The sequence below is a fragment of the Dendronephthya gigantea genome, unplaced genomic scaffold, assembly GCF_004324835.1.
Source record: "Dendronephthya gigantea isolate DGI-Jeju-01 unplaced genomic scaffold, DenGig_1.0 000166F, whole genome shotgun sequence".
NCBI lineage: Eukaryota > Metazoa > Cnidaria > Anthozoa > Malacalcyonacea > Nephtheidae > Dendronephthya > Dendronephthya gigantea.
Window position 1 is genome coordinate 346,056 of NW_021163176.1, and position 16,893 is coordinate 362,948.

General features: G+C 38.3%; 2 protein-coding genes across 2 annotated transcripts; one reads left to right on the forward strand and one right to left on the reverse strand.

Moving 5' to 3' along the window:
- The first annotated feature begins 4,387 nt into the window (after positions 1-4,387).
- On the forward strand, positions 4,388-11,758 carry LOC114537845 (2-amino-3-ketobutyrate coenzyme A ligase, mitochondrial-like). Its single transcript, XM_028558954.1, has 12 exons — positions 4,388-4,444; positions 5,581-5,834; positions 7,530-7,619; positions 7,800-8,019; positions 8,419-8,515; positions 8,629-8,715; positions 8,851-8,933; positions 9,202-9,311; positions 9,520-9,621; positions 9,957-10,032; positions 10,323-10,370; positions 11,284-11,758. Exons 1-12 carry the CDS (start codon positions 4,441-4,443, stop codon positions 11,391-11,393), a joined length of 1,281 nt encoding a protein of 426 aa, XP_028414755.1. The 5' UTR covers positions 4,388-4,440; the 3' UTR covers positions 11,394-11,758.
- A 502-nt stretch (positions 11,759-12,260) lies between these two features.
- Positions 12,261-16,325, reverse strand: LOC114537870 (protein toll-like). The gene has a single exon (XM_028558980.1). It carries the CDS (start codon positions 16,223-16,225, stop codon positions 13,232-13,234), a length of 2,994 nt encoding a protein of 997 aa, XP_028414781.1. The 5' UTR covers positions 16,226-16,325; the 3' UTR covers positions 12,261-13,231.
- Positions 16,326-16,893: the final 568 nt, after the last annotated feature.

Below are 16,893 nucleotides of genomic sequence, written 5' to 3' on the forward strand. Positions count from 1 at the left end.
CCACAAAAGGCGCTCTAAGTAGATATTTTCTAATTCTTTCTGGAGTCTAGGCATAATATTCAAGTAAGCTTTCTCTTTAGCAGAGTGCTCATCGAAACCTCTGTTTATGAGGCGCTCTTTCATTTCCTCGAAAGCTGTGTTACTTCTTTGTTTTGCTTCTTCTATTAGTGGTATCCAGGGATCCATTTCTTCTCCAGATTCTGAGTCAGTCGCCGTCGAACTTCCAGACTGCTGAGTAGAAGTTGTTGAGACATCGTCACGGAAATCTCTTTCTTGACTGTCCGAGTCTGTTTGAGACATGTTTTTTTCTTGTTCTCGTAATGGACAGTATTCCCGTTCGTGTCTACGCTGATTGTAACCGCGATTAAAGTATCTTCCGCAAAATTGGCAGCTCATTCCTTAGCACTGGAGGCGTGAAAATGCCTTGTTATCGAGCAGTAATGCAGTTTTATGAGCAGATGAGCATGTGCTCATGAGCAGTTATGAGCATGTGCTCATCTGCTTATCGCATAAAATGGCACACTGTTCATTGAAAATTTTCAGGCCCAATATAATATAAGTTATATTGTTCAATTTAAAAAATAATGTCGGTTGCAATTTCTATGCGATGAGCAGATGAGCATCTGCTAATGAGCAGTTATGAGCATGTGCTCATCTGCTCATCGCATAAAATTTGTAATCAACGCGTTGCTTGGACCATAAATTAAGACACGGATTAACGCTTGTAACAATATAACTAAGTAGAACAATTTTACAAATATCTTAAACATTTGTCTGGGCAGGTTTTTTCCATTTCAAATTAGAGGTGGAATATCGGTTACAAATTTTATGCGATGAGCAGATGAGCACATGCTCATAACTGCTCATTAGCAGATGCTCATCTGCTCATCGCATAGAATTGCAACCGACATTATTTTTTTAAATTGAACAATATAAATTATATTATATTGGGCCTGAAAAATTTCAATGAACCGGTGCCATTTTATGCGATGAGCAGATGAGCACATGCTCATAACTGCTCATGAGCACATGCTCATTTGCTCATAAAACTGCATTACTGCTCGATAACAAGGCATTTTCACGCCTCAGTGCTAAGGGAATGAGCTGCCAATTTTGCGAAGATACTTTAATCGCGGTTACAATCAGCGTAGACACGAACAGGAATACTGTCCATTACGAGAACAAGAAAAAAACATGTCTCAAACAGACTCGGACAGTCAAGAAAGAGATTTCCGTGACGATGTCTCAACAACTTCTACTCAGCAGTCTGGAAGTTCGACGGCGACTGACTCAGAATCTGGAGAGGAAATGGATCCCTGGATACCACTAATAGAAGAAGCAAAACAAAGAAGTAACACAGCTTTCGAGGAAATGAAAGAACGCCTCATAAACAGAGGTTTCGATGAGCACTCTGCTAAAGAGAAAGCTTACTTGAATATTATGCCTAGACTCCAGAAAGAATTAGAAAATATCTACTTAGAGCGCCTTTTGTGGATAAGACAACTAAAGAAAGATCCAGTACATAAGAAAATAATGAACACAAAAGATGCGTTTATTCAAAGATGATTTTGAGCCAGAAGAAGCAATAGAAGCTGCAGTTGATAAGAGAAAGTTTCTTATTAAAAGACTTTTAAGCGACCACGAGATTGATGATGACGAGGAAAATAAAGACAGTGAAGATTATGACGATGATGATAATTAGACTTTAAATTTAGTCCAATGGTAAAAAAACGTTTTAGAAGAAATTATTATTTATTGCTGTAACTAATTGCAAGACAAATAAATGTTAAAATCGTTAATCCATATCTGAAATTTTCTTCTTTCCGGCCGCATATGTATGTACTTTGACGAGGCATTGGAGAGGTTTGTGAGCGACGATCGCAAAAACTTCATGAAAAGTTTACGAGATATTAACTAGATATGAACGAGATTAACGAGATATTACGATATATGAACGGCACGCCCACTTTCGAAATTAATTCGCTTTATATTTGAGTCAGCTCACAAATCACGCTCATCGTTCGCAATGGCTTGCAAAGATAACATCGTGGCTGTCGTGGATATGGACGGATTTCGAGTAGGAAGAGAATTCCGCTGCAAGGAGCTCGGTATCATCAAAGTCGGGGATACCTACGGGCAATCCTTCTTTTTTAAACATTGGGCTTCGTTGGTCGGATTTAAGTGAAAAAGACCAAAAGGCGTGCAAATTCGTACAGAAGAAAATCCACAAACTACCGTTTGGGGTGCCGCAGGGCGTCAAAGCATTCCATATTTCGCAGTTGGAGGCAATCGTGGATAATTTCTACAGGAAAATAAAAAAGAACCCAAACTGTACGATTGCCTACAAAGGCGGAATTATTAAAAGGGATTTCCTAAAAAACTAAGCATCCCTTCAGTTAATTTGGAATGCTTTGGCTGCCCCAAAGCAGAAAAACTGTTTGATCAGCTGGGCTGGTTAGAGACCTGTGGCAGACACTTGGATGCCTGGGCGTACCAACACTGTGCCAAAGTCGAAGTTGAGGCCTTCTCGATGTAGCTGGAGAAGGTTTAAAGCAAGGAAAAGAAGAAGAAAAAGAAAAAAACCGGTTCTTTTTTAAGAACCCCCAAATTTTCGAAAGAACGTAAACGAAATCTCTATGATATTAAAATTCATATTAATCATACACACATTATTCTCATCATCAATGACTAAATCGTTACTATTCCTCACACGTACTTTCGTTTGTTTTTCACAATGTCACTGTGAAAGAGTCACTTCAGTCAAATTATGCATTAGGCAAATAGTTTGAAGATTGAGTAAACTTATTTCCCCTGAATCATCTTTTAGCGCGTAATATTTATGAGTAAACTAACCATGGGAAACGTTTCAATGCAACGCTTCTGGCGTAATTAATTATATTCACATTAATCCCTCTGTATCTGATCAATTCATTATTATCCCAGTGTCGCTAATATTAAAATAGCCACCTCACTATTAGGGTTAGTAATTGAGTAAAAAATTTTTACCCCGAATCCTTTAGTGTATAATATTTGTTAGCAAACTAACCAGGGGAAACGTTTCAATGCAATGCTTTTAGCGTAATTAATTATATTCACATTAATCCCTCTATTGTCTGATCAATTCATTACTATCGCAGTATCGCCAACATTGAAAGAGCTATTACGTTTGAGTTTCGTTAACAATAGGCGGATCTTGTAACCGAAGATGCTTCATTTACTGTGAAAACGCTACAGCATATTACTTATCATTCGACATTATGACAGCCAACATCAGATTTTTATGGAAGGACGAACTTATACAACGTATCGACATGTGTTTTTCCAGTCTTGAAAATAAAATTCTAAATGAACTGACGGAAAAGGCAAAAGAAAGATGGATACCTATCTGGAATGAAAGTCAAACATTTACAAACAAACGGTTTATTCGAATGATTTGACGCGCTTGCGTTCGTCATGGATATATTGACAAACGTTATGAAATCTTGGATGCCCTTGTCGATAACATGACAATTGGTGTATGGAAATAATATGGCGCTCGTGCATTCGTTATGGGCATATTGACACATGTTACGAACAAATAAAAATTAAAGTATGAACTATCAGAGGGGAAGCATCGCAAAGCATACATAAAAAACGAACTTTTAAAATAAACAGTCCTAATGTTATGAAAATACCATTAAAATGTTAATATACGAAATGTGTAACCTGACAAATAAAATATTTCCCTCGCCAATCTTTTCTGTGTACTTAATTACGCTTAAAAACTTCGCACTCTCATCCTGCTTGGAGACCACGCATATCTTCGGGAAAATCCGATAGTTTCCGACGTCCCGCGTGGGGTCCACGCGGTGCGTGATTTCCTCGCTATATGGGGGGGGTTACCTACTCATGCATGCTGGAAACTTTACATAGGAGAAGCATTTGACCATTAAAACAGCGTGGTTATCCAGTCAAAATATTTGACATCATAACCAAAGCATGGTTATATTGTTTAAAGTTTGTATATAAGCACCAAGCATGCTGGGAACTTTACATAGGACAAGCATTTGACCATTAAAACAGTGTTGTTATCCATATCAAAATTGATAACATCATAACCAAAGCATGGTTATATTGTTTAATGTTTGTATATGAGCGCCAAACATGATGGAAACCTTATACATAGCATTTGCATAGGACATGGAATCATCCAATCTCGTTCCCGGAGTCTGCAGGATTTCATCTGGCGTAGAAACAAAGGGTTGTTTTTATTTTTGTTTCTTTCGCTTCCTTTCCTCGCCAGAGGAAAATTCTAAAAAAATCAAATGTTAAAGAACAATTTCCGCGAGTCTCGCAAAATTCAGCCTGGGTACGAGGGTGCCACGCCCACAGTACGCCTTCTTTCGAAATCAACAATCACTATTCACCACGACCTCTTTCACAGGTTTTTAATTAACCACCATGGGTAAGTTGGAACATGTAGTGTAATATCGCTTTATTTCTTACAATATTTTAGGTTTCCGCTCTCGAATCGATTCAAAATCAACCTAAAGACCCCATCGGGTGAACAATCTTTGCAACTACATAGTAATTTCGTATTTAAATATCAAAGATGTGCATTTAAATATAGAATCATGATTGATTTATTTAGAAACGCCTGTCGAGTCGTAGTGTGTAGCTTCTGCAAATACAATTGCACAAGGAAATCGTCCACGCCGTCCTACCAAACAGGATAAAATCTGTGCACTTTCCTAGACACTTTGCACGTGATTTCCCAACTTCCTTTTTCCAAATGCCCCAATTGAGCTACCTAATTTTCTATTGTAAAACCGAAATTTCATTAAAATTGCTATTTGAAAGTGAACAAAACGAAAGGCCTTGTTTACATTAAGCCAAGTTACCAAGCAAACCAAGTCGACACCACTGAGTTCTTGCCTGTTCCACATATTGTAAGAATAACTTGTGATGGTGCCACCCTGAGTTATAAACCGAGCAAGCTGAAAAATTAGCTTAACAATGGTAGGAATTGAAACCGGCAACCCTTGGTTGGCTAGTCCAATGCTCTTCCATTGTCAATTCCAACTGTGTTCAAGCTCATTTTGCAGGCTGGCTCATTTTGCAGGCTGGCTCCTTGTTGGTTGGTGACTCAGAGTCGCGCTATCACAATATTAATTCAAACGCCCAAGTCATATGCATATCTTTGACTTGTTTGGCTGTTATTTGATGCATCTGAGTAACTCATGACCATGAGAACACTTTGCCAGGAGAATTAAAACACTGATAGGCAAGTGGAATTAATTTCCCAATATACACATGCACATTGTTTAAAATTATTACTACCAGGGCATGAACTATGTGTAGAGTTCTTCATACAATTACAATGTATTGCAACATATATGCAGAGTTACATCAGTGGTTTCACATAAACACACAATCCTATTTTGCCCTAGCTAGCAAGGCAAATAACTTGGTTATAGCTAGGTAACCTTGCTCCATATAAACCAGGCCTAAATTGTGTTTATACTTCAAACAGATTATTTATTACTGCTAATTAATTTTAGCAGTGGTGCATTATTGTATCATTTCTTTTTCTAATTTCAGAATTCCTGCAGCGGAGTGTACATCTTCAAAGAAAAGCCATTTTAAGATATTTGTTAAAACAGTGTCGATTCAACTCTAGCAATGCTTCAAATAATTTTAATCAATCGCTTGCTGAAAGAAATGCTGCAATAAAGGAAGCAGGCACATGGAAAGATGAACGAGTCATCACTTCTAAACAGGGACCAGAAATTTCTGTTCAAGGATCACAAAATAGAATATTGAACTTTTGTGCTAACAACTATTTGGGTTTATCAGTAAGTATTGCATTTTTTTGTGATATAATATACCTCTCTTTTGGTTTCAAGGTGATTATCTAAAAAAAAGTTTGCTTATCTGGTACATACCACTTTTTGGTCATTAGAATTGATCTGATAGATTTATATTATGAAGCAATATTTGATTACTTGCATTGTGCCTTCTGGTTTTTACCTTCATAAGTTGCTTCACTAATCTGAAGTAAGGTTCTTCACTCTTGTTAATCAAGCATTCCACTGGAGTTGAAGTTATAAATCCAATCTATACTACAAATCAGGCAACACCACGTCATCTAGTTTTTTGTCTTTTGTTTTTTGACATGTGTATTAATAGCTCTCATTATAGGACTCTTGGTATAAAGAAATACCCCATCTTTCAAAATTGTCAATTTATGATTTGTGGTCAACCTAGGTTTACTGGTGTAAATTAGTTTGAAACTAGTGATATTTCTCATATCCACAAACTCATAAAAAACATAAGATGACAAACTGTGGTCGTTGAAATGTTAGCACATCATAAATTCAAGCAGACATTAAATTGTAGTCCGTTGCAAAATGCACGTACGATTCTGATTAAAAGTTGACTATCTTTTCATGCAACCGGTGCGATTCTTTATCTATTTGTGCGAGACTGTTAGCACTACTAAGTCTACTATTTTCATGTTTTTCGGCTGTAGTTTTATCCGATCTTTGTCTTTGACCGTCGGTGTCAACAACAATAACAGTTGTTAGAAATCTGACATGCCGCATTCATAAAGCTCAAAATTACTATGGGGTTAGCTCAGAGAGTCCTTCTATTAGCCCAAAGAAGATACTCACAAATTACGTGGCCGTTTTCTCAATTTTAAGCTTTTTCTTCAGTCTAATATCGCTTGTCGGTCTCAAAATCCATACAAAATTACAATATTTTTCCCGCGCTTTTCTATTGCCATTTTTGGACCCAGACCCTATTGCATGGATCTGGGGGACACCGCGGAAATTGGTATAGGCTTAGCCGCAATTCTCGATACTTAGACTTCAAACTTGGTGAGGAAAAAGATTTATAAATATTCAAGAAAATATGTCTTGCACAAAAGATTTGAAGCTTGCTCACGGTAAAAACGAATCGTCTGAATTAATAACCTTGTGTATACTTTAAGCCTCAAAATGGGCCATTTCACAGCGGTCAGATGTGTATGATGAGCTGTCAAAAGATTGCAGAATGCGTATTCAGAAGAAAAATTGAACTTTTTTAAGATATTCAAAAGGTTTCTCTTTGATAGGGCGATACAGAAATGCACAATTGTGAACCAGCGATTAGATTTTCGGGTTGAAACGTCTTAAACACCAATTTCTGCGGTGTCGATCTGGGGCGGTTGCACAAAGGCCGTTGACCGAAAAACAGAACGTCGATTTTGGAGATAGCCTTTTTTTATAGATTATTTAAATCATGGTTTCAAACAACAATTAACTGAACACCGATTTACGCGAGCTTGCAAAAATTTGAAAGCATTGCAGGGTCAACTTATAGTTATATATAGCTAATATGTTGTTCTTTGAAGTTTTGCATGATGTTATTCAATATAGTTGTTAATCGCTTGTGATTTACATCATGTAAAAAAAGCATAAGCTTAGAAATTTAATAAATTACATGGTGTAAATTGCCAGCAATTAACAACTATAATATGTTGTTTTCATTGTCCGTGTACTTTGTAGTCTCATCCTGAAGTGATCAACGCAGGCAAAAACGCTTTGGATAAATATGGAGCTGGCTTAAGTTCTGTTCGATTCATCTGCGGAACACAGGTAGGCTATTGAGATTTTACTACTTGACTGAAAGAATAAAGTTAAGGCGATACGGTAAGGTTTTGTGTTTTGAACATTTTCCCGCCAAAATACGCGTAAGAGATAATTTGTTACTTAACAGCCAAAAGCTTACTCAAAATATATATAGAAAATTAACTAAGATAATTATATATTCTCTAGGATATTCACAAGGAACTCGAAAATAAGATAGCTCAGTTTCACGGTCGAGAAGACGCCATATTGTATCCAAGTTGTTTTGATGCAAATGCTGGTCTGTTCGAGGCAATTTTGGAACCAGAAGACGTTTTGATTAGCGATGAATTAAACCATGCTTCGATCATTGACGGCGTGCGATTGTGCAAAGCTAAAAAGTTGCGATATAAACACAGAGATATGAAAGGTAAGTATTTACTTTGAGCTGGGTTTCGCAATTTCCGAAGGGACACTGATATTACCAGCAAAAATCTCGTATTTTCCCATCATTTATGCCCCGAGTTGGTAATGAACAGAGTTACAAAAAAGCTGCGGGTACGCGGGTACCACCCGGAGGAAGGTTTGCTTTGAATGCGGTTTGTGAGGTTTGTTCAAAGTTGAACACTCTAATTGCATGACATATGCATGTACCAAAAAACCAAATATTTCTTTATGCTGGTTGCCACTTGACTCAGTAACGTAACGTCATTTTCAAAACTTGAAATCCTACCGGAGGAAGGTTGAACTCTTTTTGCAACTCTGGTAATAAAATGCTCAAATTTCGCTCATAGTTTTTGACCAGAGATTCATTCTTCTCATTGCACAGACTTAGAGTCCATGTTGTCAGAAAACAAGGATGCCAGAACAAAACTCATTGTAACTGATGGTGTGTTCAGCATGGACGGAAATGTGGCGCCTCTGAGGTACCAGTCGTCTTTACTACCTGCTATTGCACTCTTCTATAATAATAACTACACTCTTCTTCTGAGGGTCAATCTACCAACGTGATAATCTGCGATGTCTTTTTTTACTGTAGAGACATTGTTTCTCTGGCCGACAAATATGAAGCGATCATTTTCGTCGACGAGTGTCACGCCACGGGATTCTTTGGCAAAACGGGAAGGTAATAACGCGATTATTTATTAGAAAGAATTCACAGCTTTTGATTGAGAGAAATCGTCTGACGTCATAACGACTGACGTCATAACGTGGCATACGACTTTTTATGCATGCTAATACGTCACTTTCTTCCATGCAGGGGGACCGAGGAGTTCTTTGGGTACAAAGGACGTGTTGATATCATAAACTCTACTCTGGGAAAAGCGTTGGGTGGTGCAGCAGGTATTTGAATACAAACTTCCTTGGATGTCATTGAATAGCCTTTTTGTTTCCTATAGCCATGCACAATACATCATTAATTTTGTGCTAATCAAGTGTATACTTACACCGTTTATTCTAGTTTTTCTCACATCATACTTAATGTTTAGAGTAAAATTATTAGCTGCATGTAATTCGGTTTCATAAAATATACATCGCGTTTCTTTATTCAAAGTTAAGTAATAGCTACGTTACAGTAGCCTGATTTAAAACTTTTGTGTCCCATTTCCAGGTGGATATACCACAGGTTCGAAGGAGTTGATCGCTCTGTTACGCCAAAAATCTCGACCGTATCTTTTTTCAAATACCTTGCCACCTCCTGTTGTCGCCTGCGCTTCCAAGGTCAGTTGTCGCTTGCTTTTGCTTGCCATAAAAAGTTTCATTTTCCCGCCAAAATATATGCACTACTAAAATCATTGCTTGCAATCGAGCAAGTGCAAAAATACTGTTTCAAATGTTTTCTTGACAACAGTTTATCTAGTAACCCACGAATTTGTCTGTTTCTCTGTCGATTCAGGCTAATTATTTTATGAAATACTTCCAACTGCAGGTATTTGACTTGCTGATGGATGGCACTGACCTCACAACGAAGGTTGCTGAAAATACAAAGTTATTCAGGGACAAAATGACTGAAGCTGGTTTCACAATTGCTGTAAGTAGAAAAATGTCAACCTGTGTAAGCTTATCTCCTCGGGAAGGTCACGATTCTCAATTGGGATTTCCACATGCAGAGAAATATTCCGCTTGCGAAATATTTCCATGTTTATTTTCAAGTCGAGAGCAGTCGAGTTGACGTAGTTTTTAATGCAATTCAGATACCAAAGAGAACCAACTCATATTTTGTGTGCGAGTCGTTTCTCTGAATTTGGAATTTTTGAATGACACAAAAATTTACAAATTCCTTCCCAACCTCGTACCCAGGGTTTTCCCTCTCCCTCGCGTGGTTTTAACTGGCATTTTCTGCATTCTCTGCTTTGTTTCTGCTAGGGTGAAGATCATCCGATATGTCCAGTAATGCTAGGAGACGCTCGTCTAGCCGTCGAGTTTGCTGATGAAATGTTGAGTAAGTCGCATTAGTTCAAACTGCACGATTTAACTTAATACGCCAACACTGAATAATTTAAAGATGGCAATATTCAGGGCTCTTTGATTATCAAATAAATTACTATGCTATGGAAGTGATGACCAGTAATGATCATTCGTGTTACGTATACTTTGAAATTCCACAAGAAAACTGTTTAAATATCACAATCATGCACACAGTCTACAATTAAAATCTTTCTCCCCTTCATTTTGGCTTGGCCAAGTGTCATTCTGTACGCCAGCTGACGTTATTTGAAATAAATTTTGTAGAGAGAGACATATATGTTATTGGATTCACATTTCCAGTTGTTCCTGTGGGTAAGTACACACTATAATACATATATATGCATTTGCTGGTTCTGCAGTGATCATGCAGCGAGTGATTTTAGTGACGAAATATTTTTGCCGCAGCGTCAACTGCATAAATGCCTTTTGCCTCGCACAGACAAGCTGTTTTCCCTTTCCCTTTCTAGTATATATTCCTTCGTAGCTACAACAAACAATATTTCTTTGTCAGTTTGTCGGTCGTAAGCATTAGCGGTGGGAAGGAAGTTGATTGATTTTTTTGCTATACTCCCGAGCATTAATTAAAATCAACCTGAGACGTTGGCCGTGAATCGTACGTAGGTAGAAAAGCCTGCATGGCTTGCGAGGTTATAATTAAAATCTGTAACTAAGAAATTTCGCAACGCTGTATGATGGAAAGTTCGCTACCTAAAACGGTTAATGCTATCTCGGCTTTTTCATGTGCCCAAGTATTGAACCGACATAGGCCGGACTATGAAAGCTGGATGGCGCTATCCATCGAATAGTGATTTCTTCGACCGTAGTGGGTAGTTCAGGTTGAATGAAATAAAACTACTACTGCATGAAATGAGGCTCACAATTAGTGAAGAATAACTCTAAGAATACTAACATTCGACAACAGGGAATTGTTATCACTTACTCCTTACTTTTTACTACTCAAAATGGTAATTAATGTACCTTTTTTATCGGAGGTAGCCGATATTTATGCATTTTAATTGAGTTACTAAAAATGTAAACAAATTTGCTGATTGGTTACATTCGACTCACCCCCGGATTAGCCGGGACATCTTGGCTCATGTGAACCACCCGAATTTTACGACCATTCGTTTTCTCGATATGTCGTTTGCAAAAATCCCGCGTACAATTTTGCAACGGAAGTGTAAAACTCTCGAATTCGACGTCCTAAGTGTTTTTGTCATCCAAGGTAAATCCCGTATACGAGTGCAAATATCAGCTTCGCACAGTCGAGAGGACATCGAGAAATGTATAAACGCTTTTATCGAAGTCGGAAAAAAGAAAGGGGTCATCAACTAATAATCTAAACAATAATTGTGTTCGTAAAATTTACCTTTAGTTGAATATACAGTAGCTAATATATTTATCGGGTCTCCCCAAAAAGAGACCATTCGAAAGTAGTTCTTTGTAATACTTAGAATGTCAAGGTAAATAATAAATACAGTATTAGAAACGTTAATTTTACGGCCGTTGCTTTAACTAAGACTCAGTGCTATTTAAAATTACGTAGCCATGAATTTTGTGGGTACTCTTACGTAGCCATAAATTATTAAAATGATGCATTTCAGTTGAGGAGGACGCCTCGTAAATGTAAAAATATAACTATGGCGCAAGATTTATTCCAAATAAACACTTTTGAACGCTGTATTCAAGTTGTTGTGGGTCGTGATTCGTTGTAATTCGAATTGAGCGCGGCGACAAATTATGACATATATAGAACACCCAGCCTTCAAACACATTCTAGACACCAGTCTCATTCTAAACACCAATTACATTTTGTACAAGTTTTTTTTTGTAAGTGTTATTTTTACCCAAAGAATGCTATGCCCGCCATTTTGGATTGTCGAGAATAAGCCACTGAGCTCAATAATAATTACAAAATATTATATGGCTCACTGGAGTATGCATGACAGCAATAATCAAATTTAACCTAAAACTTGTGTTTGGTAGGTCAAATTTAGAAATGAATAAAAACAATTTAATTAAAGAACGTTTGATTGCTACACGGTAATTCAGTAAGTAAAGGCTCACCTAGAGTTCACTAGGCTCATCTGACGTCATCCAAGATGGCCGACAATTCGTTAGAATTCAGAGCACAACAAGATTTCATAGATTATTCAAACTTTCTTTCAAACAAACTTATATTTTTCGTTTCAATTGTCTCTTAAGTATCTAAATGTGGATTAATCATTGTAGAATAACATGCTTTTTAAAACGGTCCCACATCATTATTTCTGGTTATTTTTTTATCACACTCAGTACAAAATTGCCAGTCTTTCAATACAGAAACTACTATATACATGCTGTATGCCAATCCTACAGGTATCTGACTATAAAAAATATGTGACTCTAGCCTGCGGCGTATATATACAAGGTGGTTAAAAATTATATAAATCGTTATAAATCGTTAAATCGAGGTTCGTTTTTCGGCGTTTCTCGGTTGCATTTCTTTGGAATTGCGAGCAGGTACAAGCTCGGTACGAACAAGCTTTGCTATTGGTTGATGATAACATTGAAACACAATGAACGATAGAAAGTCATTTTGAAAAGAACGAATCATAAACACAATCGCAAAACTCGGTCATATTAGGTAGATATTACTGAAGGCTGGTAAAAACGATTCAAAATATTCCGGAGGCAATTCGAAGGGAAAGTGAAATATTTGGTAAACGGGAGCATCACTCGAGGAATCTCCTCATTCCCGTCACTGATCTGAAATACACTGGATAACTATACCTCGAAAACGTAGCCATAGAAGACCACTTGACTTCATGGTTCAAGTGGTCTGTTAACGAAGTTTCGGATCCCTATTTGAAATAGCGACAAATGTAGTATTTTTCCTGCTTCTAGGGCTACGATTTCGTCCTTATAGTTGCTATATCCAGTCTCATCAGATCAGCGATTCCCCTAAGCAAAAATCGCCTGCCGATCCGCCCCCTGACGATTTTGTCCCGGAATGTAAATTTCGAGAGTTCTTATAATCATTCATGTCTTTAGAAAAAGTTGCATAAAAAAGCTGCTGAAAGTTGCATATTAATTCTGCAACTGCAACTTGTTGTTCTAAAATTTTCGATCTACAAAGCTGCAAAACTTTATGATACTTATTGTGTGTGTGGAGATTATATTAACTATACCTATCAAACCATGCCAAGATGCCTCTCTTCAAATTGTATTCCCTCATTCGGTAGTCCCTCGTCACCAGTTTCTAGTTTTTTCTGCGGCAGCGCGTACTTCAACTGTTGCCAGAACCATTTACTCTCGACGCTCAAATACGTATTCGTCTTTAGATACAACTTCAACTCGTCATCTAAACTGTCCACATCAACATCGTCAAAAAGGACGACGATCAAATAATTCACACGTCCCTTTAAGACCCTCCGATGCGCAGCACGAAATTCCAACATGCACCATTCGCTTTGTATGAAATTTCGCGATAAAACCATGATCATTCGACGACTCTTCTTAACACAGTCCAGGATAGTCTCGGCGATTGGTGCCCCCGGGATAAAGTCCCTGTAGTGAACGCATAATTTATACGGTGGATTGTGATCTTTTTCCAATTTTTCTTGCAAAGTTTTTTCTACCCAAACTTTATCCCTGATGTTGAAGGAGACGAAAGCGTCGTAGATCTTGGACGGGTCTGAATCGTCCACGCGGTCGAACGGATGCCAGTTGAATCTCGTGTAAAGAATAAGCTTCAGTTCTTTACGAAAACGATAAAGAAGAATAGCTGCGATAATATTTAGGAAGAAAATTCCTGCGACAGCATAGAATACGACGTCTCTTACAGTATGTATATTTCTATTCGCATTCTTTCCCGGATCAGTTTCCTTACTGCAAACAAAATCTTTGTCTTCAATCGAAATTAAAGGTTTTGCTACATTCATCCCACCTGAACTACAAACAACACTTCTTGCACCGCCTGCAAATATTTTCTCTTGTTTTTTCAACCAGTTTTTCATCCAAAGACTCTTGCAATCGCACGTAAAATAATTATTATTGATATCAATCTTAGACAGGGACAAATTTTGAAAACGTTTTGGAAGTTTGGTTAACTTATTCGAATTCAAGTAAATCTCTTTCAATTTCAATGGGGTATCAACCAAATGAACGCTCTTTATCTTATTGTGACCAGCCTTAATTACAGTAACATTTTCCAAGCTTTTCGAAAGAGTTAACTCTTCGATTTGATTATCCTGTAAACATAGTTCAAGTGTCTCTTTCGGTAGATCTTTAGGAACTGCCGTAAGGTTCCGTCCCCGACAGTCTACGAACGTGACGAAATCGGAATTGCTATCATGATAGCAACTGCATCGCTCGGGGCACTTCGGACAGTCTCGCTTCACGCACCTGAGATCGCTCGGGGGAACATTCAAAACTTTCTTTCCGCGTAAATTTACAGGCGACTGGCAAATCCAGGTATCAAAATCCTTTCCCGTAATTTCTTTTACGGTTTTTGTCCAATTTCGCACTTTTAACTGCAGCTCTCTCGTTCTGCAGTCACAATGGAGGGGATTTTCCGTTAAACGAATCGTGAAAACGCGAAGAATAAACATGAGTTTTTTTAATCTTGTGCTGTTAAAATCGTGCAAGTCAAAACGTTCAATTGCGTTTCCTTGAAGGTTTAAGATTTTCTTACTGTTAGAATTTAGCGGCAATTCATTGACTGATTTTGTGTGGATAGAGCTGCCCAAATTGGTGTGAACAAAGACGATGTTTTGAAAACTAACACTGTCGATTGTCTTGACAAATCCGGCAAAGTTAACTTTATTCTCCGACACATCGAAAGATTCTAAATTTCGAACGTAGAAACCAAACTGTGGTACCTCGCGCAATTTATTCTTACGGAAATTAATTTTTCTCAGCGCGTCGAAGACGCCTTGAGGTACAGCGTTCGGTTCAACCAAACTTAGCAAATTGTTTTCGAAATTGATCGTCTCCAATTTTTGCAACGTGTTCGTAAGAAAACCGTTCCGTAAAGCATATATGAAGTTGTTTTTTACGCTAAGCGTTTGAAGATTTGTTAATTGTTTGAATATTTTTCCATTCAACGAGGTCAGACTGTTATTATCAAAGTTTATTGAAACAATATCCAATGTTTTTTCAAAAATTCGTTCAGGAATATGGCTAAGATTATTTCGACTCAAATCGACAACTTTTAAGCCCGTCACATCGTCAAACATCGTCGAATTAATGAACTTCAGTTCGTTTGCGCGCAAGGAAATTTTATCCAAATTTCCGGGAGAAAATTTATAATTTTTGTGATTGATTCCCGGGTTCGAATGAACGGCGAAAAATCGGCGATACAAGCGGGGGTTTACTATCGCGTCCTCCGTATAATGTGCGTCCAACACCGATGTACGGGACAAATTTCTCGGAAGTTTCAATCCCGTTTTGCACCATGGGAAATTAGGTAGGGCCCGTAAATTGTTCCCGCATAACACTAAAGACTGTAAATACGGCATAGTCGTTTTCAAAATATCTATTTCTGAGCCAAGCAACAACATATCACGCAGTTGTAATTCGGCCATCTTCTCCCAGACATAGGACAAAAACATTCGGGGAATTGTCTTGTTTTTCATATTGCTCAAAGTCAACAAACCGATATTAAATAACCCTTGCAACTCGGCCTTTGTCTCACCGTTATCTTGTAAAGTGACTTGGTTATGCAGGTGCAAACCATGTACGTTCACGGTTCGTCCCCAAACTGCTAGGTCTGCGCCTGTGACGCGACAATTGCCTGTGAATCCGAGGTGCATTATGATGTCATTCTCGGTAACATTACCCGCTCGGCAAAAAGACACCCTTGCCGGGTTAGGACAATGGAACGCAACGAGGAACGCAACATGCCTTTCAGAAACGACGGACGTTTGGGCCATTCTTCGGAGGATATCTTCAACGTTTAAGGATAATGTGCATTCCATTGTAGCGTTTCGCGATGATAGTATCAAGCCAACAGGTTGCGAGTTAAGAAATTCCCTTTCGCCAACTGTGAACAGCAGCGGAAACTGTTTCTTATCAAATTTGTATTTAACATTGCATATATTCGTATACTCTGTCTCCAGATTATTCGGACAACCGTCCGCTACGACATGGAAATTTAGAAGCCATATTAATGCGATGAAAAGCATATTTTCCTCATGAAGAATGCTCTCTCGAAGCTAAAGTCAAGACTCTTTAAAGCCAGCGTCCAGCGCTGTCGTTTACTATTGAGCTACAAGCAACAACGTGTAATCGTTTACATTCGACTTCCGCATTTTCGCGTACACCCAGTCGGCTTAAGGAGGAATTTTCTTTAATACACATGTCAGTATTACAAAGACCAGGGCGAAACCAGGAATCATCCGCCTAATATGGTACTGGAACTGAATGCTGCTGCAGATATCAGTGCAGAGCTTTAATTTGACGGTGGCTAGGAGCGAAATTCGTAGTTCCGTTCTAAACCCGATGTTGTTTGTTTAAGCCATTTGACGACACTCGTATGCTTTGCCTTTGCGCTTTAAATCACGAAGTTGATCAACGAACGCGTACTCGAATGCCCGACGACTGTATGCCAGAGGTTTGCGTGATGGCGTGAGCGGGCAATTGTCACAGCTGAACCAAGATTGTATTAGCCACTTGTCCAATATCATCTCACGCGGATTGCATTGTTGGTTCATAAATAAACGACGGATTAGCCCCTAAATATATCTATGATTTAATGGCCAGGGGCGCCGGAACCACGGGGGCAGCGGGGGCAGCTGCCCCCCCTGCCCTTTGTTCACGGGGGCAGCGGGGGCAGCTTGCCCTTTATATGTTC